Consider the following 27483-nt stretch of genomic DNA (forward strand, 5'->3'; position numbering starts at 1 on the left):
TTAATAAAAAAATCCCTAAAGATAATTATATTCTTTTATTTTTTTAGAAAGGTAAAATATATTTTTTTAAAAGGATGTTGGCAGTAAAAGTATCCCATTTTTTACTGGGTGAATACGTGTCAGTTTCTCGTTAGTTCACCATATATTACTTTTTATTAAAAATTATTTAAAATAATTTTAAAATTAAAAAAATAATAAAAATATATACTATTTAGTAAAAACTATACATTTATATATAAAAAAATAGCTAGTTGAAAATACTAATTTTATAACAAAAACAAATCTCTGCTTTAAAAAATAAATAAAACAAAAAATTATTTTATAATAAATCCTAAAATCTAAACTAAAAAATATAATTGTTAAAAAAAACACTAAAAAAAATATCATGAGCACGATATCCCCGTTCATAAATTAAAGTCTATTATATATATGAGACTTTCTCAATCTCAATGCACAACAAATCAAATTATAACAGCCAAAAGAGTTAAAATGCTTAATTACGGCAAAAACAGTAGGCGATTCCCCATTTTTTCATTGCTGTACAATGATAGTCAACCATGATTCCTAGAAACAAGCCTAGATTTTTTTTTTTTTTACAGATTTGAAAAAACAAAAAACAAACTCAGACATGACCCGACCCAAATTTTTTGATTCTGACTCCAACGTCGTTGCCGCTGTGTTTCTCCTTGCACGATGACCACCATGAGAGCACCCTACCGTCGCCTAGGCTGAGATCCGAAAATTCTGCAGTCATCCATCCAAATCTACCGTGGTTCGACGATGAAGATCTAAATCCGTCGTGGCCCAAATCGCCAACAACGAACCCACCCATATGAGAACCACCTTCAGCATTCGCCCACCACGTCAGTGCCATGAAAAGAGCTTAAGAACAAAGGACGAGATCTGGGTTCTAAATTCTGGGTTTTGGGAGAGATCTGGGAGATCTAGGAGGTAGATGGCTGAGGCGCCTGACTTCTGGGTGAGGATGGATGAAAGACGAAGGGAGAAGAAGAAGAGTCAAGAAGAAGAGAGAGCAAGAAAAATTATGTTTTTTTTTTTAATTTTTAATTTTTTGTTTTTTTTAATTTGAAACATATTTTAAAAGGGTAACTCCATGAACTAACCCTATTCAGCCCATATTTATAACTCTAACCCTTAGTTAAAAATTTTCACATTTTTAACTCTTTAAGACAAAATTACCCCTTTTGTTAAACAACCCAAATAACTCTTTCAGTTTCTTACTCTTCCCCCTTCCCGTCCATTGAAAACCCTCCCTCCCAAACTCAGATTTTTTCCCGTCGAAGCTGCGGTGGTACTCCGGCCAGCACCCACCTCGTCCCTCCTCCCACTTGCATCATCATCTCCACAGCCACCAGCCCCTTTTACACTCTTGGTCCCGAACCCACGAACCCATCCCCTCCGCTTGGTCCCGACGCCGAACCCACCCACATTTCAGCCATATCTTCGAGCCCACGTCGCCGGAGCCCAAGGTTTACAACACCTAAGACCCCACACTCCCCTTGCAAGCCCGATACCCTAGCCCAAGGTATTGTTGTTGGGATCCCTTGTTGTTATTATGACTCCTTTGTTTATTTTGAATTTTTACTTTGGTTAAATTTCGGAATTTCTAACTACTTGAGGCATGTTTTAATTGGGAAATAAGGAGTGAATTTAGTGTGAATTTGGTGTGAAGGAACGAGTGTGAACCATATGTAATTTCAGTGAACAATATGTGAAATTGGTGTGAACCATGTGTGATTGTGGTGTGAATTTAGTGTGAACCATGTGTGAAGTGAAGTTGTTGTGAACCATATGTAATTTAAGTGTGAACAATGTGTGAAATTGGTGTGAACCATGTGTGATTGTGGTGTGAACCATGTATGAAGTGAAGTTGGTGTGAACCATGTGTGATTTTAGTGTGAATAGTGTGTGAATTTGGTGTGAATAGTGTGTGAACGATGTGCGAACCATGTTCCGAAATTATGGTGAACAATGTGAGAATGATGTGTGAACCATGTGTGAATTTGGTGTGAATGGTGTGTGAACCATGTTCTGAACTTATGGTGAATAATGTGTGAATTATAAAAGGAAACTATACTAACTAACCCTATTAAAAGTGATTCTTGAACCTTTTCTTGATTATAATAAGCCATTATTAGACTTATTTCCTTGTAGTGAGGCAAGAGTATGATGAGAAACTTGTACATACTGTCAATATCAAATTGTACTGTCTTATTTTGAAGTGTTGAAATAATTTCTAAGTGATGTGTATTATGGTATGGCCTCGGCTGAAATCATGAATATATATACATATATTTCTTTAATATAACCAAGAAAAGGTTGACTAGAATGAGGAATGGGACTGTATTTTGGGAACTTTTGAGGAAAATATATTCTGGTTGTTGTGGGGTATGCACTATGATTAGGCTTGTTTTAGTTATAATAACTGTTATTTAAGGATGTCTCTCACATTAGTTACCATATGTACTAAGTGGTCAAGAGTAAGACATAGCTTATGGCAATGCTGGCCAGAGTTGCATTTGGTTCTGCAATTGCAGCCAAGGTGGTTTAAAATTAAGGTGACAACTAGAATTTGCAGTTGGTACAAATGATTGGCTGAGTTATGGAAAACATGTACGGTAGATGGCTGGTGAAAAAGGTAGAGAATAGAGAAAAAGAGAGAAGAGAAGCTCTGTAACTCTTTGAGAATAGCGAATTGAGATGGCAAGACTAGCAAAATGAACTTAGGAGACCTTTATGCTCTAAACTCCCCTGTGTTTTCTTTACTTGTCATTGCTGCAGTGTTTGGTATTTTGGTTTGGTGTGATTTGGTTGCTGTAGAGTTTCTAAACTAGTGTACATAAAATGTACCTCAATAGTAACTATGTGTGAACTGTGTGTGAACTGTGTGTGAACTATGTGAGGTTGGTGTGAATTTGGGTGAGCTATGCGTGAACCATGTGTAAATAATGTGTGAACCGTATGTGAAGAAAGTGTGAATATATATGAGTTATGTATTAAGCGCTTATTTAATTTACCTTTTCAGATGTCACTCCTCATGCTTCCTACTGAAAGGCATTATCCAGCAAAGGCTGCGTATAGGGGAGGGAGCATTATGAGTACAATAATAGCAAAGTTCACGACATTTGACTTGTTGGAACGAGCGAAACAGTCACCATTCAAGCAATTCTTCTTAGCTCCGCCTCTACAATATTCTGGAGTTATTATTCACCAGTTACTGCTTAGGAGAGTTGTTGGTAGAGGAAAGAACGAATACTGCTTGAATTTTAATATTTGTGGTCAGAATACAAGGTTTGGAATTAGTGAATTTGGTTTGATCACTGGATTGAATTGTGGAATTTCTCCGGATCAGGCAAAGTATAAAGAAATGACCAAGAGTAAAAGACTTCTCCAGACATACTTGAACAATAAAGAATGTTTGTCTTCTGAAGAGTTGGAAGATGGATTCAAAAGGTGCGATGTGAAAGAAGACGTATGGAAATTAGGTCTATGTTTTTTGGTAGACTCTCTTTTATTACCTAGTGAACCAAAGATGAAATGCTTTATTGATGTCCTTTCTATGGTGGAAAATGAAGATGACTTCTTCAACTATCCTTGGGGGAGATTATCGTACGAGAAGACATTATTCGGCTTGGCAAAAGATATGGAAAGGCTAAGGAATAAATACTTGAAGAATGTTGAGCAAAAGAGAAAAAGACCAGCACCTCAGTACACAATTTATGGTTATGCCATTGCTCTGCAATATTGGGCCTATGAAATTTTCACAAAGTTCTCTGCATTTGCTGATCAACAACCCCTGGCCTTTCCAAGAATGCTTAGCTGGTCAGCGCATAAAATGCTGAAAGAGAAAGATATTGAAGGTGTATTTAAGAAAAAAAGTGTAAGTCGTTAAGATTTTATTTGAGTTTGTGATTTATAAGTAATGTTTATACTTTATTAATTTATTATTTTGTTGCAGAATCTTGTGAAGGCCACGCTCAATCCAAGACCCGAAGAGAAAGAATTTCACGACTCTATTATTCAAGGACCAGATGAACTACTCATGGGACGTGTTATTAGCTTTGTAGACGATGATGTGGAATTGGAGTTTGAAAGGGAAGAACGTGAGGAATCTCCCACAAAGCCCGATGTAGCAGACGGGCATCGTCACGAGCAAGACAAGAAAGAGATACCAACTCCAATTAACACCCACCATGAAAAGTTGTTAGCTGATATTGACACTTTGAAATGTAACCAACAAAGAATGGAGGAGAAGTTGGATTATCTAATTGAATTAGTGCTCTCGCAACGTAAAGGTAGTGATTCTGAGGATTCATTATCAGATGAGCATCTTGCTTCACCACACCATACATTTATTATGGAGCACGTTGTTGGAGAAGATAGCCCTAGCTGTAAGGTGGTATCTCCTGGAGATATGGCTGGGGTGGAATTCAAGAGAAGGAGGGTTCCAATGAAAAGAATTTTTGGTTCCGAGTTTACTGATCCAACTAAGAAGAAAAAGAAAGCAAAGACAATTGTAACTGATCCTTGTGAAATTAATCCCCTACAGCCATATGACGAAAAGCAAATGAGACGTTTTAAGAAATGGGTAATTGGTTTAAAAAAGAATGATAAGCCTATTTCTCTCTTGGCTGGTTCGTGCACTGCGAAATGGTTTATTCAGCTACTTACACCACGTACATGGCTGGACGGACTGGTAAGACTACTGAAATAATTTTTTTTAAAAAATATATATAATTTGAATGCATATATACTTATAATATTTGGCATGCAGCACATTGATGCAGCTTTAGGGTTGATGAAAGAACGAGTGTACACTTACAAGAAGACTTACTCCGAAAGATTCACCATCGTGGATTCTATGTTCCAACAGTTCTCGAACCACATTGGGAACAATTCAACAAGAAGAAAATCAAATCAAGCTACATTTGGCCACAAGAAGTGCTTGATTACTTGGTAGGTGATGATAACAATTTCAAAAGGAGTTGGAAAGACATTGATGAATTGTTTACCCCAATTAATTTTTCTGGGACACATTGGGTGTTGTTAGAGATATCATTGACAAGCTGTCTTATAAAAGCTTATGACTCTGATATCACTGTGGTCTCCAACAAGGAGTTTGAGAATAAAATGAGCAGATGGGGAAAAATGCTACCATTTCTAATTCAATCCAGTGGGCTGTTAAGCCATAGGAAAGATGTCCAACTACAAGCACAGAAAGTGCGTTTTGAGTTCACAAGACTTGGCACAGAAAAAGTGCCACAAACCAAAACTAGGTATAACTCTGTTAACCATATTTATATTAAAGGACTTTGGTCTTCCAATAATCAATATGGTCTTCCAATAATTAAAAAACTTTATTTCCTTTGCAGTGGCGATTGTGGGGTATATATCATCAAACATCTAGAGTACTTGCTAGCCAAAAAACCGCTATCCGAAGTGAATGACGACAACATGGATTTCTTTAGAAAAAAGACTTGTGTAGATTTGTTTTACCATAACTTACAACCATAGTTGTCTTTTATTTAATTATATGTATCTTACTTTTGAATGTATGAAGAAACTATGTCAACTTCATCTCATTAAATGGTATTGAATGACTTCGTTTATTTCATCTTAATAGTGGAATGGATAAATCTTTGTCACTTTTATCTTATTAAGCTGTAATGACCCACTAATCTAGACTAATTGGACCATTATCGAAACTATACATAAAAACTTACATTTTTCGAAAATACCATAATTTATTGAGTAACTTGAAAATAAGAGTTATTTACAAAGAAACAGAATACTAAGAAGGATTTTGGGATCCCATTGTCTTTAAAACAAAATAAGATTTAAAATAAAAGACATTACATAATAATGCGGAAAATACATGTAAAACCATAAAAAACATAAAAGGAGACTACATCCTCGAATCGATAACGCTCGGCCCCTTGACTCCATTCATCATCGATACACATCCTCCCAAGCATCACGAATCTTACCGCCTCTAAGCTTATTTTCCTGCACATAAACAGAAAGGAGTGAGCCTAATGCCCAGCAAGGAAAAACCTAACACATAGTCATATACACAATTTCATAAGAAAACATAAAGACTTAACATAATACATATAACATACACTTATTATAATGGCCATTATTACTTGGGGTCCCATAGACTAAACAAGCATATGCCCATGGGGTTAATGGGGTCCTACTAGCTAAGTAGGTCATATGCCCATAACCCATTTGGGGTCTTGTTAGTCATATGGGTCATATGCCCAAGCCTACATACACATATACATATCATAACACTTTTAATAACATAAACATATAGATAACATAAGCACATAACATATTAATTCTAGCCTATTTTCCTTACCAAAGTTACCGGGATAAAATGGACTGAGTTAGGACTTTTGGAACACTCCTAAAACCACAATGAACAAGGGTGAGTCTAAAGAAAGGAGATGAAATGAAAGAGAATAGGAAGACTAAACCATTAAACGAAAATATGCTTACCACCACTTAAGTGCTTAAGAACTTGGATTCCCTAACCAAAAATAAGAATAAGGTTAGGGGACTGAGTAGAAGGTTTTGAGAAAAGAAATAACATAGAATACAGAAAGGACTAGAGTTTTGGGTTTACCTCAAAGATTGCAAGATCAATCTAACATCCACCGAAATACTATAGCACTCACTTACTTCCCAAGTGTTTGATAAGCTTATGATGTTTAAGCTTATAGTTTTTCCCCAAACCAAGTGTTTACACTCTCTCACTCACTTAACACTAGCAGCCTCTGAACTTAGAGCAAATGGTGAATAATGGCTGGGTACTAGGTCCTATTTATAGAGTTTGGGAATGAAAATATCTTGATTTTACTTGAATAAAAATAATGGCTTTTTAGGTGAAAATCATTTGAATAATCGTTCAGCAGAGGCTGAAGACTCGTTCAGAAGATGCTGGACTGTTGAAGAAGTTTGAATGGCTGAAGGGAAAAGAATTCAAATGTATTTGAATTCATGCTGGTGGAGGCGATATATCGCCCCCTATAGGCGATATATCGCCTGGACCTTTGTTCCCGAGGCGACCGTGCATCGATTCGTGTTTTCCGTATCTACGTGCTGCGACATATCGCCCCCTATAGCTGCGATATATCGGCATACGCTGAATATTTAAACACGAATTTACACATTTTTAGCTGAGTTTGAATGGAGTAAACAGCCTTGACTAAGCCCTCAACGTGCTCAAAGCTGCTGACTGACCCTATACATTCAAACTTTTACCCTTATTTAATTTAATCCTCAAAAATACTAAATCCTTAATTACCATTCAAAACATGTGCTTAAAATCCTATTGGTTGATGTCTAAACCTTATAATATAATAATATATTCCTTAATATCAGACACATTAATCAAACCTTAGGTTATACTTAATATTCTTAAACTATAGGTTAAACTTAGAAAATCTATAAGTACTACTATGAGTGTCCAAATAACTCCCGGTCTGAACCAAAAATCCAAAGTAACAATGATAACACTAAACATACTATAATACTACTAAACAATTAGCTAAGTAAAGTTCTTGGACTCTACATAAGCTATGTGTGAATTGGGTGTGAATTAAGTGTGAATCAGGATTGAAATATGTGTGAACCAGGATTGAACTATGTGTGAACTAGGTGTGAACTATGTGTGAACCGTGTGTGAAATATGTGTGAATAATGTGTGAACTATGTGTGAATTAGGTGTGAATTATGTGTGAATATGAATTAGGTGTGTCCGAAACAACAAACTTTAACACAAAAAGTCGTATTACTGAACCAATCTAAAAATTCAAATTCCGCAAACTAAGTACAAACTAAGTAAAACAATAAAAGTACAAAGTAAAACAATAAAAGTACAAACTAAGCATGTCTAGACGGCGGGGGACAAACAGTGGTGCACGTCACTCGATTGTGGCCCAGGACACCACATCTACTACATCTATGTTGTTTTCTATTCTTCTCACCCTTTGATAAACGTCGTTTCTTCTTTGGACGACCAGCCTTCTGCTTCACTAAAGGAGGAGCTATCATCATACTTCCTATGTCATTTGGTATCACCCAAGATTCTTCATTACCCAACGTATATACAGATCCACCATAGGATGACAACCACGCTTCAACTGTGTAGAATCTGGAGCATAAACTATATGGACTAATGCCACGATCTCGAGCACCAGCTAGAGCGTGTTCACAAGGAAGACCTGTCAAATCAAATCTTCTACAACTACATGTTTTCCTCCTTAGGTCGACATCTCCATCAAGATCACCATCCAATACTGTTATTTCATACTGACTAGACGGAAAAGAGAACGAGGTAGTGGACTTGTCTGCTAACTTTCGCAAATCAGCTTCCACTTCTGTGGCAAGAGGACTTGTAGCCGCTGATGCTGCAGTTCGACGCTGGAAAAACCATTTTTGTAAAGTGTGCCTCATAAATTCCATGAGACAAGTAATTGGCCACCCACGTGCCTCAGCAATGACATTGTTCCAGCTTTCGGCAATACCTGTAGTCATTAAATTATATCGATGGCCAGGAAAGAAAGAACGAGCCCACTTTTCAAAACCCACTTGATTCTCTAAGTATTGAGCAATTGCAAGATCTTTGAATTTAATCTTCTCAAAATGGCGTAAAAACTCTCGCTTTCTATAAGCTTTCGCTGCAAGGAAGAATTCTTCATGGAAATGGTCAGTTTTGAACTTCGCACGAATATTCATGCTAACATGATGTATACAAGCACCGTGGTGTGCCTCAGGAAAAATTTTAGTCAAGGCACTTGCTATACTAGTATGTCTATCAGACACGAATACTAGATTCTCCACTTCACCAATCGCTTCCTTCAACCTCAGTAGAAAATACAACCATGAGTCATTATTCTCTGAGTCAACTACTGAAAATGCAATTGGATATATTTGCTTGTTAGCATCTTGTCCCATGGCACATAACAAAGTACCTCCACACCGAGTAGTCAAGAAGGTTCCATCTACACATATAACTGGGCGAATATATGTCTTAAACCCCATTATAGAAACACCTAAGGCCATGAAGCAATATTTGAACCTACCTTCATTGTCCATCTGCAAATGAGTAACAGTTCCAGGATTTTTTGTTCCATCATGTATAGAAATGAGGGAAGTTTCTGAAATGATGATTCTGGTGTACCTCTTATGTAAGCCAATGCATGCTCTCGACACCTCCAAGCTTTAGCATAGCTCATATGAACTCCATATGATAAACTCATATCTTTTACAATTGACCTTGGCTTGTAATTAACATCATCACCCTCAAATTTTCTCCTTATGACATGTCCAATAAGCCATGGGGATGCCTGACGGTGATCTTTATGTCGAACATCCAATGAGCATGTGTGTTCACCGAAAAATTTACGAACCTCGAACATATTGGAATTAACCAATTTTGTAGCCCTCAACCTCCATTTGCATTTATCATCAACGCATACTGTACACCATATATTTTTCGCAGACTTCTTTACTTTAAACTCAAAGTTTTTCTTTAATGCATAAAGATGGAGTTTCATCTTCAACTCTTGCTTGTTCTCAAATATTTGACCCTCTTTTATTTCCCACGAATTGATACTCGAAGAAGATGTCAGTAATTGAGCTGTTGAGGCTGAAGTAGAGCCTTTTTCCCCTTGATTCAACAAAAGTGGAGTACTCCATAGATTATCTTCGCCAACCTGTCTTACTTTACGACCTCTATTATTTGAGGAATCATGGCTCTTCAATACTTCATTGGAGGTTGACTGTTGTAAATTATGCTTCACAAGTACATCATTGCAGGTAGACCTATCAATATTTTCATTATCATCTGAGCTTAATGCATCATTATTATCATCATCACAACTGTCTTCATTGCCATCTGCATCATTATTATCACCATCACAACTCTCTTCATTGCCATCTGCATCATTATTATCATCATCACAACTGTCTTCATTGCCATCAATGCAAAAATCATCATTCACTTTGGTTTCAACTGGAGGAATAGTATACAACTCACGTGTTTTAGTAACCAAAGGATCATTACTTCTCTTCTCTGTAGTAGACACACATAGGGGTGTCCGATGATTGATAGATGTTCCTATCTCATCAAGAAAAAAAGCAACATCTTCATCATTACTAATTAAAGATGGAGGGATACCTTTACTTCCAAAATGATAGATTACATTTAAGTCAAGATCAATACGAGACTTGTCAGCTCCGATTAAAGTATACAATTGATCAACAAGACTATTGTAAGTGATAGTCTTTGGCACCTTCATACCCTTGCTTTGTTTAGCACTAAATGACCAACCTTCGTTCAAAACTTGTTCCCACGATCCATTATATAACACCACAATATTTATATATGTTTGACCTGCATAACATATGACAAAAGGTTCGAAATCCAAAGGTTATTAGGTAAAACTAGCCAAAAGAAATAAGAAATAAATGTGTAAAGCAAGCATGTGTGAAGCATGTGTGAACCAAGTGTGAAACGTGTGTGAACAATGTGTGAACTGTGTGTGAACCCAGTGTGAATTATGTGTGAACCAAGTGTGAATCATGTGTGAACCAAATGTGAATCATGTGTTAAATACTCGTGAACCAAGTCTAAACCAAGTATGAATCATGTGTGAACAAAGTGTGAATAATGTGTGAACAAAGTGTGAACGCAGTGACCAAAATTGCAAAAATGTGAACCAAGTGTGAATAATGTGTGAACAAAGTGTGAACACAGTGAGAACACAGTGACTTAAATCGCGAAAATCATTCGAAAATTCGTCATCTCAACATAAAATTATCTCTTTTCACAGATTTTTTAGTGTATAGTAGTTCCAAAATTCTATTTAAACTATTACACAAGACACCCATAACCTATAAATAAAAAAATACTTACTCATTATCAAATTAAATGTTCAAACTTCTTCAAGTTTTGAGAATCTTCAATCTTCTTCAACTTGGGTGAGAAGAAAAAAAAATTATGATAGATTACATCATTTTCCAAGCTTCGTGAGAAGAAAATTTGTGATGATTCTCTTTGATGATGATTTGAGAGAGAGGGAGAAGGAAGAGTGTTTATTCTCTTTATGAGAGAGAAGGAAGAGAGAGAAGGGGCTGAAGACGAAATGGGAAGGGAAAAAATGGGAGGAAAAAGCCTAATGTTAATAAGGGTAAGCTAGTCTTTTCACATGGGTATAAGGTTAAAAATATGAGAAACATTAATGTGGGGTTGGAGTTAGTATTACCCTATAAAATAGGGTCATTTCATGGAGTTACCCTTTTAAAATATGCTATTTTATTTTTAATTTATTTTCTTTAAAAATTATGACTTGGACAAATGAACAAATAACATATTCTATCTAGTGAGTCACTACCTATTTTTCCAAAAAAAAAAATTAGGGACTAAATCACAAAATTTTAAAAAGATGTACTTTTGCCGTCAATATTTTTTATTTATATTTTATTTTGATATATATTTTTTTAACATTAATATTAATATTATTACTATTTTTAGAGGAAATACATAATAAATAAATTAAAGTATATAAACTAGTAACAATAAATATATATAATTTTCTTTTTGAAGAAATAAAATATTTGTAACTCAACAAATTAAATTGAAAAATATAATGAACAACTAAAAGGGTAATATAGTAATTTTATAAACAAATCACTCTCAATCCTTCCAATTTTCTTTCCAATACCAAACAAAAGAATAAAATATCATATTTCTTCCTTCCTTTCTAGCTAAACAACTAGGAGAGCCTTTGTTATAAGTTTTGGGTATCACGAGAATATGTTGCATGAATTCACACTTGGGGTAATTTAAAACTCACAATTTCAAAAGTATTCACATTACCCATTAAAATTCAGCGGGTGCCACCATATATCCACCTAATAAATGACACAAAACATGAGAGACACTACAAATGCCAACCCATTCTAACACTTCCCATATAATAATTGACTCCTTAAAGATCTACTTTTCTTTCCACTTCTCTACAATTTCCTTCCTTCCTACCCTATCCATCATTCCTCGTCTCCAATCTTCTTGTCATAGATGGTCTTAAGGAATAGAAATCTTGTCTCTAAATTACACGTTTTTACTCTATTTCACTAGTTAAAATTTGACAAATCATCATTTAGGAAACTATGCATTTAAATAAATATGTGAGGGTATGAATTAAAGTAAATAAATAATTTGACAAATTATGTGTAATATGAAGATTTTTATTCCAGAAGCTAGACAACAAACTTTTTTGGATGGAAGAAATTCTATCCACCTCTTTATTTTATTTTTCTAATTAATTACTTCATATAGTGTTTGGCAGTATTCTCAAAAAATAATTTTTTTTCTTGATATTTAATAAGATTATTTTTGTTAATTTGTTTAAATAATAAATTTAATAATTATAAAATAGATTTTTTTAGATAAATTTTATAAACTAGTTAAAGAATGCACGGAGAAATTAAAATATTTGAAAAGGTATATAATTTTAATTAATATTCCTCGCAGATTCTACATGAGAAAAAAACCTCCGGACAATACATCAACTATCACAACTTTAAGGAAGCTATTCAAAATGAATACTAGGGGTGTTCATTAAACCATTCACACTGCATTATAATTTGTTGTTTGGAATTCTTTACAGTGCAATTGCAGTTTGCATTTTCGACAAACCGTATGGTGCAGTGCAGTTTTGAATTTTATAAATGCAGTTCAAATCGCACCACATCATTATATATATTAGTTTTTTTTATATATATATTTTCAATTTTACTACATAAAACTAAATGCATATATATATATTTATATATTGTAATATATATAATATCTAGAAAAATTATTATGTTAAATAAGATGCTAACACATATTATATTTCAACCTTAAGATATTCATTCTTAATTAAAATCTTTATTTCTATATCACATTTCTTTATTAGTTTATTGTATTTAATTGTTTAACTAAAAGTTTATTGGTTGAATATTTATTATTTTGTTAAACATTATTTAATTATGAGCTTTATTATGGACTTTTATTAATTATAATGTTTAATTATTAAATTATTTGTTGATATATATAAATTGTCCACATGGCACCGCATTATACCATATTTGTATGATGCGATTTGAGGTCTATGGTTATGCGGTATGAGTTGCGATTTGAAAAATTGCTCAAACGCATATGTCATGCGGTCAAAAAATCAGACTGGCAAAAAATCACACTGCTCGTACACCGAACACCCGTAATGAATACTATTGAAAGTAGCAGTGGAAAACTTCTTCTTTTCTTTTCATTTTTTCTTCTAAATAATCTCAGAAGAAGACAATAACCATTTCCTTATTTATAGTTGCTAAAGAAACGAGTAGTCTTGGAATACTTGGTGATAAAATCAAAGGCAAAAAAAAACAAAAAAAAAAAAACAAAAACAAAATGGCAATTGATGCTCAACCAGCTTTGCTTGTTTCACTTCTCCTCCTCCTTCCATTACTGATTATCTTCATAAAGAAAACTGTTCAGAAACAAAACCTTCCTCCAAGCCCTCCAAATCTTCCTTTCATAGGCAATTTACACCAACTTGGTTCATTGCCTCACCAATCTTTATGCCAACTCTCCAAAAAATATGGCCCAGTTATGCTTCTTCACCTCGGAAACATGCCAACTGTTGTTATATCATCTGCTGAGGCTGCAAAACAAGTCATGAAGATTCATGATCTCAGCAGTTGCAGCAGACCTCAATTACATGGTCCTCGGAAAATGACATACAATTTCCAAGACTCAGCATTTTGTCCATACGGAGAATATTGGAGAGAAATCAGGAAAATTTGTGTTCTTGAGCTCTTCAGTGTGAAGAGGGTAAGTTCATACCAATCGATTAGGGAAGAAGAAGTTACTAAGCTCATCAAGTCCATATCTCATCACTCCTCATCTTCTCCCGGTGCTCCTGTTGATCTTACTAAGAAGCTGTTTCCTCTTACTGCTAGCATAATTTTCAGGACTGCTTTTGGGACAACTTTCAAAAAAGCTAATTTTTCTGATGAGAAATTTCATGAAATTGTTCAAGAGGTCGAAATCATCATGGCAACTTTCTGTGCAGCTGAGTACTTTCCATATGTGGGATGGATTGTTGACAAGCTTTCTGGTTTAGAACAAAGGCGTGAAAGAATTTTCCACCAGATGGATGATTTCTTTCAAAGGGTGATTGATGATCATCTCAGTCCCGGGAGAGAAAAACAAGAGCGTGAAGACATTGTTGATGTGCTTCTCAAAATAGTGAAAGAGCAAGCTGGTTTTCGATCTGCTTCTCTAACCATAAACAATGTCAAGGGGGTCCTCTTGGTAAGTTCTTCTGTCTTTGTTTTTTTCTTCTTTAGCCTTACTTCCTTAAAACAAATTAAGAAATTGTAGAAGATACGGACAAAATTAAAAGAGTTCTCTTGGCCTGTTTTTACTTTGTTATTCACACATAACCATAGCTAGTCCTAACTAGCCCTTTTCCAAAAGTAATGCCCTGTAACAAAAAGTAATTAACTAGACAGTATATTCGAAAATAATTTATGTGAGCCTATCTATAATTAAATGATTATTAATAAAATTCGACATCACTAATTATAGGTAGTAGTTGTCCTCCATACATGTCGTTCTAATTTATCTAATTAATCTCCATCCACATAATGAATAGAAGGATCTCATAGCTCACAGCCATCTAGCTATTCATTATGCATAATGGTTTGGTTTGCTTCCGCTCTTTTATATTTACTCATATTTATCATCTATGAATAATCAAGGTTTGCTTCCGTTCTAATTATATTTATTGTTATTCTTGATTTTTTTGGCAGGGGTGATATTGGGATTTATTGTGTATATATAGATCAAATTCAAAATACCTTTAGATTTTCTATTTAAAAAAAAAGCTTTTGTTTGGATTCGTGTTTATATATACTTTGGGCAATTTTAATCGTATTCTAACGAGTTATTCGTTAAGCGTGAGTTTCACCAATCATGGCTTGACTACTAATATATCTCTTGTTGCAGAATATGTTTCTTGGTGGGGTAGATACTGGTGCAATCACCATGGTGTGGGCAATGGCAGAGCTAGCCAAGAGACCTAAACTGATGAAGAAGGCTCAAGATGAAGTTAGAGCTTGCATTGGAAACAAAGGAAAAGTCACAGAAAGTGACACTGATCAGCTTCAATACCTCAAAATGATAGTCAAAGAAACTTTTAGATTGCACCCTCCAGCTCCTCTGCTTCTTACAAGAGAGAGCATGTCACACTTCACCGTCGATGGCTATGATATTAAACCAAAAACAATTATTCAAGTGAATGCTTGGGCGATTGGACGAGACCCCAAGAGCTGGAAAGATCCTGAAGAGTTCATCCCAGAGAGGTTTCGGGATAGCTCCATTGATTTTAAAGGTCAACATTTCGAGCTGTTGCCATTTGGATCCGGACGAAGGGTATGTCCTGCCATGTACATGGGAACAACAATAGTTGAGCTTGGCCTTGCCAATCTCTTATACAGCTTTGACTGGAAATTGCCTGGTGGAATGAAAGAGCAAGATATCAACATGGATGAGTTTGCTGGTCATTCTCTTACCATCTCCAAGAGAACTGCTCTCAAGCTTGTCCCGGAGAAACACCTCTAGATTCATCTACTACTAAATATTTTAATATAAGTTTGTTATATATAAATGAAAATAAACTGTCTTATTGTCTTCGTTAATCCTGAAACATTCTAGTATATACTCTTTGATATATAGATTGCATTGCGGGCTGATTACAGTGCAGTGGTGCACCCAAAATGTCAATTCGGTACCTAAATAATTTTCTTTTTACATTTTTTTTTATGGGTTATATTGTAATCATTTAAGACATTTTACAAAACTTTTAAGAAATTTATAATAATTTACAGTGCCGAAAACAATGTTCAAACAATTCAATTTTACTCGAGCATACAAAAAATAAATATGAGTGCAAAAAGCTATTTGAAGTTTGATTTTAGTACGATAAATTATTCTAAAATTTTTAAAAATTTATAGGATGTCTTAAATGATTACAATGTACACTGTCATAAAAAATTAAAAAAAAATTATTTAGGTATCAAAATGACATTTTAGCTAAATTTTTTTTTTACCATAGATGCACCTTATATATATATATGTATAATATTTGAGTTTAATAAACAACTTATATAAACTGTGTTTGGTGCTGAAAAATCAACAAGTATACTGTCAAGAACAAAGTACAAATCTGGAAAGAAATTGGAGAATAATAATTATGATATTTCCTCGAGAGAGAAAAGCACACCCAATCACTTGGTGGTATTGGAGAGACCACCCACCCTCCAAACAGATAAAACACTGTCGAGATACCCATACAAAGTTACAAACCAAGCCCTTACTTATACAATAATCGATAACCCTTTCCCCTTCCAAAATCAATATACACTAAATAAAAATAACATAGATGAATAACAATAATAAAAATCAATAACCATAAAAGTAAACCATCGAGGGCCTAACACTGTGATTGGATCTTGGGGAGTGTGTATGGACGAGCATATGCAATGTGTATTAAAGTACAATATGTGATGCTTCATGCTCTAAAGCATAAAGCAATTTAACACGTTTCATTTAAGTTGGTAACATAAATGTGGCATTCTTAGTAGATCATCTTCTGATTCATAATCCGAGGAAGCTATTGGGCAAGGTTGTTGTTCTTTTGGAATAGTATTAACCTTGGAAACATAATGTAATCGCCGCCGCCAAGAATAAACATGTGTTGGGGTGACTGGAATCCTCTTAGGTAAGCCGAACAAGATATATAGTCCTTTTCTTTTCTACAAACCTTGACTTTAGTGGGTCTATAAATCTGCGAACAAGGTATTTTATCCACACAAAAAAAATATGAGATTTTTACTACATACACTTTATTAAATGAAAGAGTTTCATTTATACGGTGAGACGGTATTTTTTTTCACTTTTACAATTTCTATTTTTAAATTTCAATTTTATGGGGACAATTAAGAGACCCATTAGTTGTCGAGCCCTCTACTACGGTGCTCTGGATCATCTTACTACCTCTTCCCTTGGGTGGCATCATACTTGGCTTGCAGAGTCACTTTTAACACAGATGATTTTCACTCTATTTTTGAAAAGTATGACTTCAATTATGAAATTGGGACCAAGGTACCACTCATTCTCTCCCTATATTATTAGACCTAAATGATGGATGAAGGGGTATGAGCCTGAATACTTAAATGAAGCATTTTTTTTACAACAGGGATGTTCACGAGTTTTGGTGCCAATGGCATAAAAATATATATTAAGAATCTTAAGCGTAGAGTTGATGATTTTGTAAACCAGTTTTCTATTGCTTTAGTTTCTTATGATATTTATGGTTTAAACAATAGGGTTCATACTGAGACTAACGTGAGATGGATGCTACCTAGTCTTTTTCATATAAGCTGCTTCTGTGATGTTATTGAGATGAGGAAAGCAGTCTTATACATGGGTATTCATCACTACCCAGCAACAAATCAAGAAGCAGAGCATTAGGCATTAATGTTTAAAAAGGAAGTGTGCATGCAAAGGAAGTGTGCATGCATCAGGTTCAATTGGAGATCTGTGGACTTCTTGTTAAGTACTAGATTTAGCCTTGGATTTAAGTTGTTTTTGTTTGAATCTATATAGGTCTAATGGATTTATAGTCTAATGTTAGTGCTAACAGTGAATTTTCAAGTGGGATAGAAATGAAACCAAGTTTGGGCATATGTCACTTTAGGAGTTACCTCCAATGTTGCTAGCAGGATTTGTTCTAATCTTTAATTAAATTATATATATTTTTCTTCAACGAAGAAAAATCTAGGTGTCAATTATGTGGTCTACCACAACATATATATGCTCTATATCTTTTACTCATGCTATAATGTCTAATATAATTGTAATTTTTATCAACATTTTATTATTGTAATTCGAGCATAATTGCCACGTGCATATGTACTGCATGTAATGGTGTTCTCAAAATTTGACATATATGTTAAGTAAAAATAAAATATAATCATCTTATTTCTTTAAGGGTAAATACTATTTTGGACCTTATATTTTACAAAAGTTAACGATCAGACCCTTTTTGTTAAATAACAATTTAAATCATGCGTTTTGCAATAAGAAACAAAATAATACCTTGAGCCAAATTTTGGTCAAATTTAGTTTGAATATGAGCAAAATACCTCTAGATTTTTAATTAATGAATTATATAAACAATTAAAAATATATTTAAAAAAATTAAATTAATTTTAAACTAAAAAAATACATTAATTAATTTAAAAACATAAACATTTTAATTTAAAAATAACATTACATATAAAATAAAAAAAATCTCAATCAAAAAATTAAAAAATAAGAACTTTCTTCTTCTTCCCTCCTCCATCTTCTTCATTCCTCCGTTTGCAGGAACCTAGCATACTGTTGACCCCAAGCATCATCGCCCTCATCGACCTAACGCCAATAGAGCCCCAACCATCACTGACCACGGTCCAGATCTAAGCCATCCGATCTGTGTCATCGTCGTTCCAGATCTGGGTTGTCCGCATTATCGTCGAGCCCCCATACCCATCCCTGGAGTTGTTTCCTTCCAGCCAGCCAAGCGCCTCTCCTTGCCTAGTGCCATCACCTCTGCTTGCCTCCAAGGTCATCGTTGGCGGAGAAGAAGAGAAGGGGACTGACATGGGTTGAAACCAGGCCTTCGATGCGACAAAGCTCCACCTTCGCAGTCGCACCAAGCCTTCGTCTGTCACAACAAATCTCCACTTTTGCAGTCGCCCAAGCCTCATGCAAAGAAGAAGAAGGCTAGATCTAGAAAGAAGAAGACGAGGAGGGCCACTGTGTTGTGCAATATCGATTTGTGAGTGTTCAATATCGATTTTTTTGGGGGGTTGAATAGATTGTTCTTAACTGTTGCATCTGTATTTCTTAATCTCATTTGGTTTAATGAATCTGAGTTAATGTATTTTGATTTGTAAGTTCAAGATTTTGGTTTGAATAATTTTGTATGATTTGTTTTTGAATCTGATTTGGGTTTGATTGATTTTTTGGGCTTGATTATTTTTCTTTTATTCCATTGGGTTTTTGTTTTTAATGCATATGGTTTGATGTTTGAGGAAGACGAACAAACAAAGGATTTGGGTTTTGATTTTGAAATCTGGGTTTGGTTTGAAATCTGGGTCGCAAGTCATGTTCTTCTACAGGATTTGTTGGTTTTGAGTTCATAGATTTGTTGATGTTGTGATTTTGATTTTGATTTGTGTTGATGATATGAGTTTCTAGGTTGTGTGTTCATGAACTTTGGATATGTTATTTTTAATTTGGGAATTGATTGGTACAGTGTTCCAAAATAATGTATTTGGATAGTTAAATTAATTTGAAAATACTCATTTTGAAGATAATATTTTCACTTGTCAAAATTTTGATTGGTTAGTCATTTTATATTTAAAATGATGTGGGCCCTTCTGAAATGTAAGAAAATGATAGGAAATGACAAAATATCGTTTTCAATTTTTATGTGTAAAAACATACTCATTTTTCAAAATTTGTTTTGGATTTGTTTTTTAAAATAACCTACCAATCAAAGATTATATGAGATTTTTATATTTTAAGGATTCAAAAACATAAAATTGTATTTGAATGACAAATCAATCACTCCTATGTTTTGGAAAAATTTAGGGATGAATGTGGAGGGAAATGAAAAAAGTCTAAATTTTGTAATTATTTTTTGTTTAGGATTGATTTTATTTTATTTTAGATTTAAGATTAATTTTGGTTAGATTTAGGGTTAAAATAGTTTTTCAATTATTTTTTATTTAAAATCAATTTAATTATTTAATTAATTGATTAATTAATAAAACTTGAGGGAATTTTGGTCATATATAAAAAAAGTTTGACCAAAAATTTAGTCGGTCTAAATTGTCATTTAACAAAACACATAGTTCGATTGATAACTTTTGCAAAATATAAGATCTAAAATAGTATTTACAATTTTTTTTAATATATAAGGAAATTAGTATAATTTGTTTTCAGTATGTGTTTAGTATATTTTAAGTTTATTTTGGATATGCCTTAAACCATCACGTGTTACTCGAGTTGTAGGTCATCATCATGATTTGTCTTCTCGAAGTAGTTTTTATTACGTATATATTGAGTTGATTTTTTCTTTTAAATTTAATTAAACTGTGTTTTTTTTATCATTTTTTTGTAGTTGTCTTTTAGTTAATATACGTACGAAGTAGTATTTTTAAGTCTTTTTCAAGATTTGTTGTTGTGAGGTTGTTGTCGTGTTGCATTTAAGTTGTTTTTATTTTTATTTTTTATTGTTGTCGTGTAACGACCCAAAAATCATTAATAAGGGCATAACTGGTTTATATGTCAATTAAGTAATTTAATGTATGATTTCGTGATAAGCATGCTTGTATGATTATATGAATATATGGAATGCATGTCTAAGAGTATTAGAATGCATCTAGGCCCTGTTTAGCTGAAATTGGTATATTTATAATTTTAGCCCGTTGATGGCATAAATGTGATTATATGTTATAATTATGAAGGCCGCATTATTATGTGGATATATATTTGCAGCATGCGACTTGAAGCGATCCTAGGGAGCCAGTTAGCGGAGAAGTCACAACGGGACCCAATACTTGGCTCGGGGCGAGTCAATGGGTATTTTGGGTATTATATGATTATTTGGGTTATCGGGTTATGGAAATAAATAATTGGAGATATATTTGAGGTTAGGAAACCTAGGAGGGAATATTGGAGAAATTTACCATTTTGTCATCGGGGACGTTTTTGGTACCTGAGCCTCGGGATTGACTTAATTAGTTAAGGATGGATCAAACAAAACTAAGGAAACAATAGAAATTTACCCAAACCGACCCTTTTCTCTTTTCTCTCTCTCTCAAGGAAAACCACAGAAACAAAAGAAAAAACTTGGCTGGAAACTTAGAGAATTGAGTTGAAGTTTGGAGATTATCAAGGAATCCAACCAGGAATTGAGGTAAGCCTTAAATTATATTTTTGGTCATTTGATTATGTAGCTTTGGGCTGGATTCTAAGAGTTCTTAGGTTTTGAATTTAAGACTGAATTGAGGCTAGGGACTTGGGAGTTAGCTCAGCAATTTCTTGGAGGATTGGTTCTTCAATGAAGGTAAGCTCTAATTTATGGTTTAGTGTCTGAATTCTATGTTTTCCTGGCTGGTTTTGGTGTTCTTGAGCTTGTGGGTTTCAAAGATTAAAATGTAATTTTGAAGAGTTTCTAGGCTAGGTTTTTGTTGGGTTATGCTGCTGGAAACATGTTAGAATGTTTGTGATAATTGAATTGTATCATTAGGAAGGTTTTGGGTGGATTTGAGTGAGGTTTGAGTGTTAAAAATGGTGGGTTTTCTGGGTACAAAGGGGTCGGGCCGCTGCTCAGATCTTGGTGTGTCGCGACCCGCTAGAGCAGATGGGAGCTGAGAAAGAGGGGCAGATTGCGGCATGGGGAGTGTTGGGCCGCGGCCCGTGTCTAATTTTTGGTGAGGCTAGGCCTCTAGATAGGGGCAGGCCGTGGCATAGGAAGCTTGGGCCACGACTCTTAAGGGAATTTTTGGCCTTATGGATGTTTTAGGCGCAGGAACCTAACCTAGGGTGCCAGGGATCGATTCCACTACCGTGTTTGGTGGAATTCGATGTCCCAGAAGCTAGAACTTAGTCCTGAAACCTTTATACAAGTATTGATGGAACCCCTTATCTTGGTTATGACAAGGTGTAAGCTAGGACTCAAGAAATGGATCGTGCTCAAGGATCATCTATCGTAACCAGAACACTTGGAATTAAAGGTAAGAAAACTGCACCCGGTTGTGAATTTATAACGGGACTAAGGGCTCCCTATTTTTGTATGCATTATGAAGGATGGTATTATGCCATGTGAATAATAAAAAAACGACCTAAGAGTGTCGGAGTTTACATTGGCGTACAGGGCACGACTCAGCCACTGGTAGCTGAAGACAACTTAATATTCACAAAGCTTAGTTTAAGCAGACCGGAGTCAGTGGGGTAAACAGAGGGTGTGACCTAAGGGCGTCGACCCTGATTATCATGTGATTTGGTTATCATTGTTAATTGATGAATTTGGTATGCTGAGTAGTTGAGTATCAACTCGTGAATTTCTTGATTGTAACTATGGATTATGTGATTGGTATGAACTGCTAAGTGTAAGAACATGTTTAAAGAGTTATTTGATTATCATCATTGTTTGTGCTATGATATTATGCATTCTTGCTTGGCCTTGGCTCACGAGTGCTACGTGGTGCAGGTAAAGGCAGGGGTAAGCTTGATCAGCCTTGACTTGGAGAGCTCTAGAGGCAGAATGTACATGACTAGCTGCTCGGCCGCCCTGATTGAGGGAGGGACAGAAACAGGAGGATCATAAATGTCTGTTTTGCCTTAGAGTGGCTAGCGGTTGTTTATACCTTGAAATTTTGTATACTGACCTTCAAACGTTACTTCTTTTGGGATTTCATGTACAAATTGTTTATTTAGATGAAATGTATCTTTTATGACCAAAATCTTTTAACCCTAGTACATTAATGGTTTTAGCGACATGTTTTCAACTAAATGACTTGATTAGCAAGTCCTGCACCTTTATAAATACACAGTGTAACGGTCTTGGCTACCCAGGGCGTTACAACCTGGTATCAGAGCGTCCTAGGTTTAAGGGTTCCTGAAGACCGGCTGGACATGTACATTCGCTGCTAGAGACAAGATCGATTCAGGGTTTGGTAAAAGTGTATATGTGTTTACATGCTTAAGTGAATGGAAAGAATTATTATTGTTTTTATCTGTTGGCTTAATAGGAAGCATGAAATACTGATGGAGCCTGACTCTTGACCGCTGTGTGACAATATTGAGGCGTGCTTATTAGCATTGCTATGCATGTAAATGAATATCTGAATGATTATCTGTATATTGCGTTTATCTGGGTGAATGTATGGATGGATGTCTATATCTTGACTATTGTGTGGTGATGTTGGGGCATGCTTATTAGCAATGCTGGTGCATGTGGATAAATGCCTATATCTTGATTGCTTGGGTTTGATTATGTTCCATTGGTGGATTTTGGAGAAGTGTTTACCCTGTCATCATAGTTTGATTTTCGAGTCGTTGATTACAGATTAACTTGGATAGCTATGCGTCCAAGACAATCTGCATGACTAATCGGCACTAGATCTGAGACTAGAGATGATGACCAGGGCCAGATCCCTCCGCCAGTCCCTGAGAACTGGCAGCAGATTATGGCAGAGATGCAAGCGTGACTTCAGAGCCAAGATGAACATATTCATCTTCTGCGATAGAATGCTCTGTCAGGGAGTGCTGCACCCGTTGCGCCACTTATAGTGGCACCAGTTATTCAGCCAGTGGAAGTTGGGAACAGGTGGGAGCCATTGTATGAGCAGTTCCGGAAGAAGCATCCCCCAACTTTTGAGGGAAGACCTAATCCACTGAAGGCTGAAAGGTGGATGATTATGACTACTACTATCCTAGATTTCATGAGGGTAGAAGGATATGACAGAGTGGCATGTGCCACGTATATGCTGAGAGAGGATGCCCGCATCTGGTGGGAAGTGGCATCACAGACCAGGGACGTCACTACTCTAAGTTGAGATGGATTCAAGGATTTGTTCAGCCATAAATATTACAATGTTTCCATCAGGGCAGCAAAGGTTAATGAGTTTGTGGGGTTGGTGCTGGGAAACATGACTGTTACTGAGTATGCCCTAAAGTTTGATAGACTTACAAAATTTGCACCCGATCTTGTGCCTACAGATGCAGCTAGGCAAGACAAATTTATTAGAGGGTTAATGCTATGATAGCCTGGTATGTGAGGATTACAACAGTTCCTGGGGGGACGACTTATGCCCAGGCTCTTGAAGGCTCTTACCGCTGAAGAAGCGGAGAACAAGATTTGGAAGGAAAATGTTGCAAGGCGAGAGGGTCGCAGAATGGTGCCTCCATATTCTGGGTCTGGTAGGGGCGGAGGCCCCAGTGATGTGAAGAGGAAGACCCTTGACACATCGACCGCTGCTGGTCCTGATAGGAGGGGTCAGGGTGCTCAGGGTGGCCGTCAGGGAGGCGGTGAGGCATGGAGGAGTTATCTGGAGTGTCCGAGGTGCAGAAGACGCCATCAGGGAAAGTGTCAGGCCAAGGCCTACTTTGTATGCGGAACAGTGGGACACCTCAAGAAGGATTTCCCAACAGTGAAGAAAGGGGAAGCAGGGAAGGTGGACAGTCTGACTCCAGCTCGAGTGTTCACTTTGACATAGGCAGAGGCTAGTCCCTCGGTGGTGACATGTCATCTTTCTAGTGTTGGCTCTCCTTTTACTGTATTGATTGACTCTGGTGCTACACATTCATTTGTTTCGAGTAAGGTGATTGATAGATTGTGTAGACCCAGTGAGTATCGTACTGCGGGGTTTGGGAATTTATTGCCTACTGGGGAACTAGTAGTTTCTAGGAGGTGGATTAGAGCACTGCCAGTGATGGTTGACAGTAGGGGACTTTCAGTAGATTTGATTGAGCTGGACATTGAGGATTTTGATATGATTCTAGGGATGGATTGGTTAGTCAGATATGGGGATACTATTGACTGCAGGAAGAAGATGGTGAATTTTGAGCCTGAGGGCAAGGATTCTTTCGTTTTCGTGGGTACGGTATGTAGACCCCGCATACCCATGATATTAGCATTGAGAGCCAGAGACTTGTTACAGGGATGATGTATAGGTGTTCGGGCTAGTGTGGTGGACACTACTAGGGTTTTTCCAGCAAGGCCGGGAGAGACCAGATTGGTTTGTAAGTTCTTAGATGTATTCCCTGAGGATCTACCAGGACTGCTGCCATGCAGGGAGATTCAGTTTGTTATTGAGTTAGCACCGGGGAGAGAACCAGTATCAAGAGCACCATATAGGATGGCACCGACTGAGTTGAAGGAATTGAAGATACAGCTACAGGAACTTCTGGATTTGGGATTTATCAGGCCTAGCTACTCTCCATGGGGCGTTCCGGTTTTGTTTGTTAAGAAGAAGGATGGGACTTTGAGGATGTGTATAGACTACAGAGAATTGAACAAGTTGACCATCAAGAATAAGTACCCTCTACCAAGGATCAATGACTTGTTTGATCAATTACAGGGAAATACGGTGTTTTCAAAGATTGATCTTCGATCTGGTTATCACCAGCTGATGATCAAAGATGAGGACATATCGAAGATGGCCTTCCGAACACGGTATGGGCATTATGAGTTTTTGGTCATGTCTTTTGGTTTGACCAATGCCCCGACAACTTTCATGGATCTAATGAACAGGGTGTTCAATGACTTCTTGGATCAGTTCGTCATTGTCTTCATCGACGACATCTTAGTGTACTCCAGTTCAGAGGCAGAGCACAAGCAACATCTTCGACAGGTCTTGCAAAGGTTAAGGGAACATCGGTTATATGCCAAGTTTAAGAAGTGTGAGTTTTGGTTGTCAGAGGTGACTTTTTTTGGACATATAGTTGGCGCAGAGGGGATTAAGGTAGATCCGTCCAAGGTGGAGGTAGTGAGAGATTGGCCGAGGCCAAGGAATGCCTCAGAGGTTCAAAGTTTCCTCGGGTTAGCAGGTTATTACAGGCGATTTGTAGGAGGATTCTCAAAGATTGCTACACCGATGACAGAGTTGACAAGCAAGAATCAGAAGTTCGTTTGGTCTGAGAAGTGTGAAAATAGTTTCCAAGAGTTGAAGCGACAACTTAATACTGCGCCTGTGTTGAGTCTTCCTTCGGAGGAAGGAAAGTTCGTAGTATACTGTGATGCGTCAAGGATGGGTTTAGGCTGTGTGTTGATGCAGAATGAGAAAGTTATAGCTTATGCATCACAGTAGGTGAAGGAGTATGAGCAACGGTATCCTACCCATGATTTGGAACTGGCGGCAGTGGTATTCGCATTGAAGGTGTGGCGACATTATCTGTATGGGGAGAAGTGCGAGACATACACTGACCACAAGAGTTTGAAGTATTTCTTCACCCAAAGGGATCTGAACATGAGGCAGAGACGTTAGTTGGAGTTGGTAAAGGATTACAACTGTGACATTCTTTATCACCTAGGGAAAGCCAATGTAGTGGCAGATGCGTTGAGCCGGAGAGGTGCGGGGCAGTTATTTAGTTCTGTCCAGATTTCAAGAGAGTTGGTTGATGAGATGACCAGGGCAAGGATAGAACTAGTGGTGGGTCGATTGGCCAATGTTACTTTGCAGTTGACCCTACTAGAGCGGATTAAGGAGGGTCAATTGGTGGATGCACAGTTACAAGAAGTTAGAGAGAATGTCTTAGCGGGGGTAGCTAAGGACTATTCTATTTCTGAGGTTGGTATGCTTCGGTATCAGGGGCATATTTGTGTTCCAGCAGATGTAGGGATCAGACGAGAGATACTATGCAATGCCCTGAATTTCTTAATAAGGTTTAGGACCTTGATTAGGAGGCCGAGAGGGCCATAATTGATTTATTATGTTATTTAGTGATCATATGCATGTTTATGTGAATTATATTATTATATGATGATAAATGCATGCATGTGGGTGTATTTATAATTATAAGGGCATTTTGGTAATTTGGCCCGTTGAGGGCGTGATTATGTATTTTCATGCATGTGGGTGAGTTATGAATGGTACCACATTATATGTGGATTTTTTCGAGCCTTTCGGCATGAGACGATCATGAAATGCAAATGTTCGGTCTGGTCATAGCGGGTTGAAGTTCAGGGCTCGGGGTGAGTCTCGGGGTGATTTTAATGATTAGAGCATTACCGGGAATTAAAGGGTAATGGGATATGATTTATTGGTGTTTGAGAATATTGAGAATAGCGGGAATTGGAGGGTGTTAATTATGATTAACAAAATAGGTGGGAAATGTCAATTTTGCCCTTGGGAGCCTTTAGAAATCCTTATTTGACCTAGGGGTATTTTGGTCTTTTCACCCCTAGGATAGATATCAACCATTAAGGCTGTAGAAGCTTACCAAAACAAAGTCCCATTTCCTCCTTCTCTCCCGATGGTTTTCTCCCTCATTTCTCTTTGATTTTTCAAGCTCTTTTTGAGGAATCAAGCCAAGGAACCAAGCTGTGATAAGCTAGGGTTATGCTCCACCATTGAAGTGGGCATGTTGCTGAGATTGAGGTGAGTTTTTAGCCATTAGAACTATTGATTTTGCTCTGTTTTCTTAGTTGGGTTTCAGTTGGTTTTTGGGTTGAAAAGTTGGGAATTGATTGGAGTTTTCGCTAGGGTTCTTGGGGTTGTGATGCTTGGGGCATGTGAGGATGGTTTTTGGGTTCATTTGGCATCAAAAATTGGGGTTTGGAAGCG

General features: G+C 36.4%; 4 protein-coding genes across 4 annotated transcripts; 2 read left to right on the forward strand and 2 right to left on the reverse strand.

Moving 5' to 3' along the window:
- Positions 1-4263: 4263 nt before the first annotated feature.
- On the forward strand, positions 4264-5007 carry LOC133820955 (uncharacterized). Its single transcript, XM_062253509.1, has 2 exons — positions 4264-4717; positions 4796-5007. Exons 1-2 carry the CDS (start codon positions 4265-4267, stop codon positions 4979-4981), a joined length of 639 nt encoding a protein of 212 aa, XP_062109493.1. The 5' UTR covers position 4264; the 3' UTR covers positions 4982-5007.
- A 2904-nt stretch (positions 5008-7911) lies between these two features.
- On the reverse strand, positions 7912-9072 carry LOC133823694 (uncharacterized). Its single transcript, XM_062256539.1, has one exon. The coding sequence runs from the start codon at positions 9070-9072 to the stop codon at positions 7912-7914; it is 1161 nt and encodes a 386-aa protein (XP_062112523.1).
- An 11-nt stretch (positions 9073-9083) lies between these two features.
- Positions 9084-10331, reverse strand: LOC133823695 (uncharacterized). Its single transcript, XM_062256540.1, has 2 exons — positions 9926-10331; positions 9084-9877 (listed from the first exon to the last, which is right to left on the reverse strand). The coding sequence occupies exons 1-2, from the start codon at positions 10329-10331 to the stop codon at positions 9084-9086; spliced, it is 1200 nt and encodes a 399-aa protein (XP_062112524.1).
- A 3100-nt stretch (positions 10332-13431) lies between these two features.
- On the forward strand, positions 13432-15780 carry LOC133822221 (cytochrome P450 71B34-like). Its single transcript, XM_062254481.1, has 2 exons — positions 13432-14392; positions 15089-15780. Exons 1-2 carry the CDS (start codon positions 13487-13489, stop codon positions 15701-15703), a joined length of 1521 nt encoding a protein of 506 aa, XP_062110465.1. The 5' UTR covers positions 13432-13486; the 3' UTR covers positions 15704-15780.
- The last annotated feature ends 11703 nt before the right edge of the window (positions 15781-27483 follow it).

This window comes from Humulus lupulus, chromosome 3 (assembly GCF_963169125.1).
Source record: "Humulus lupulus chromosome 3, drHumLupu1.1, whole genome shotgun sequence".
In the NCBI taxonomy this organism is placed as follows: domain Eukaryota; kingdom Viridiplantae; phylum Streptophyta; class Magnoliopsida; order Rosales; family Cannabaceae; genus Humulus; species Humulus lupulus.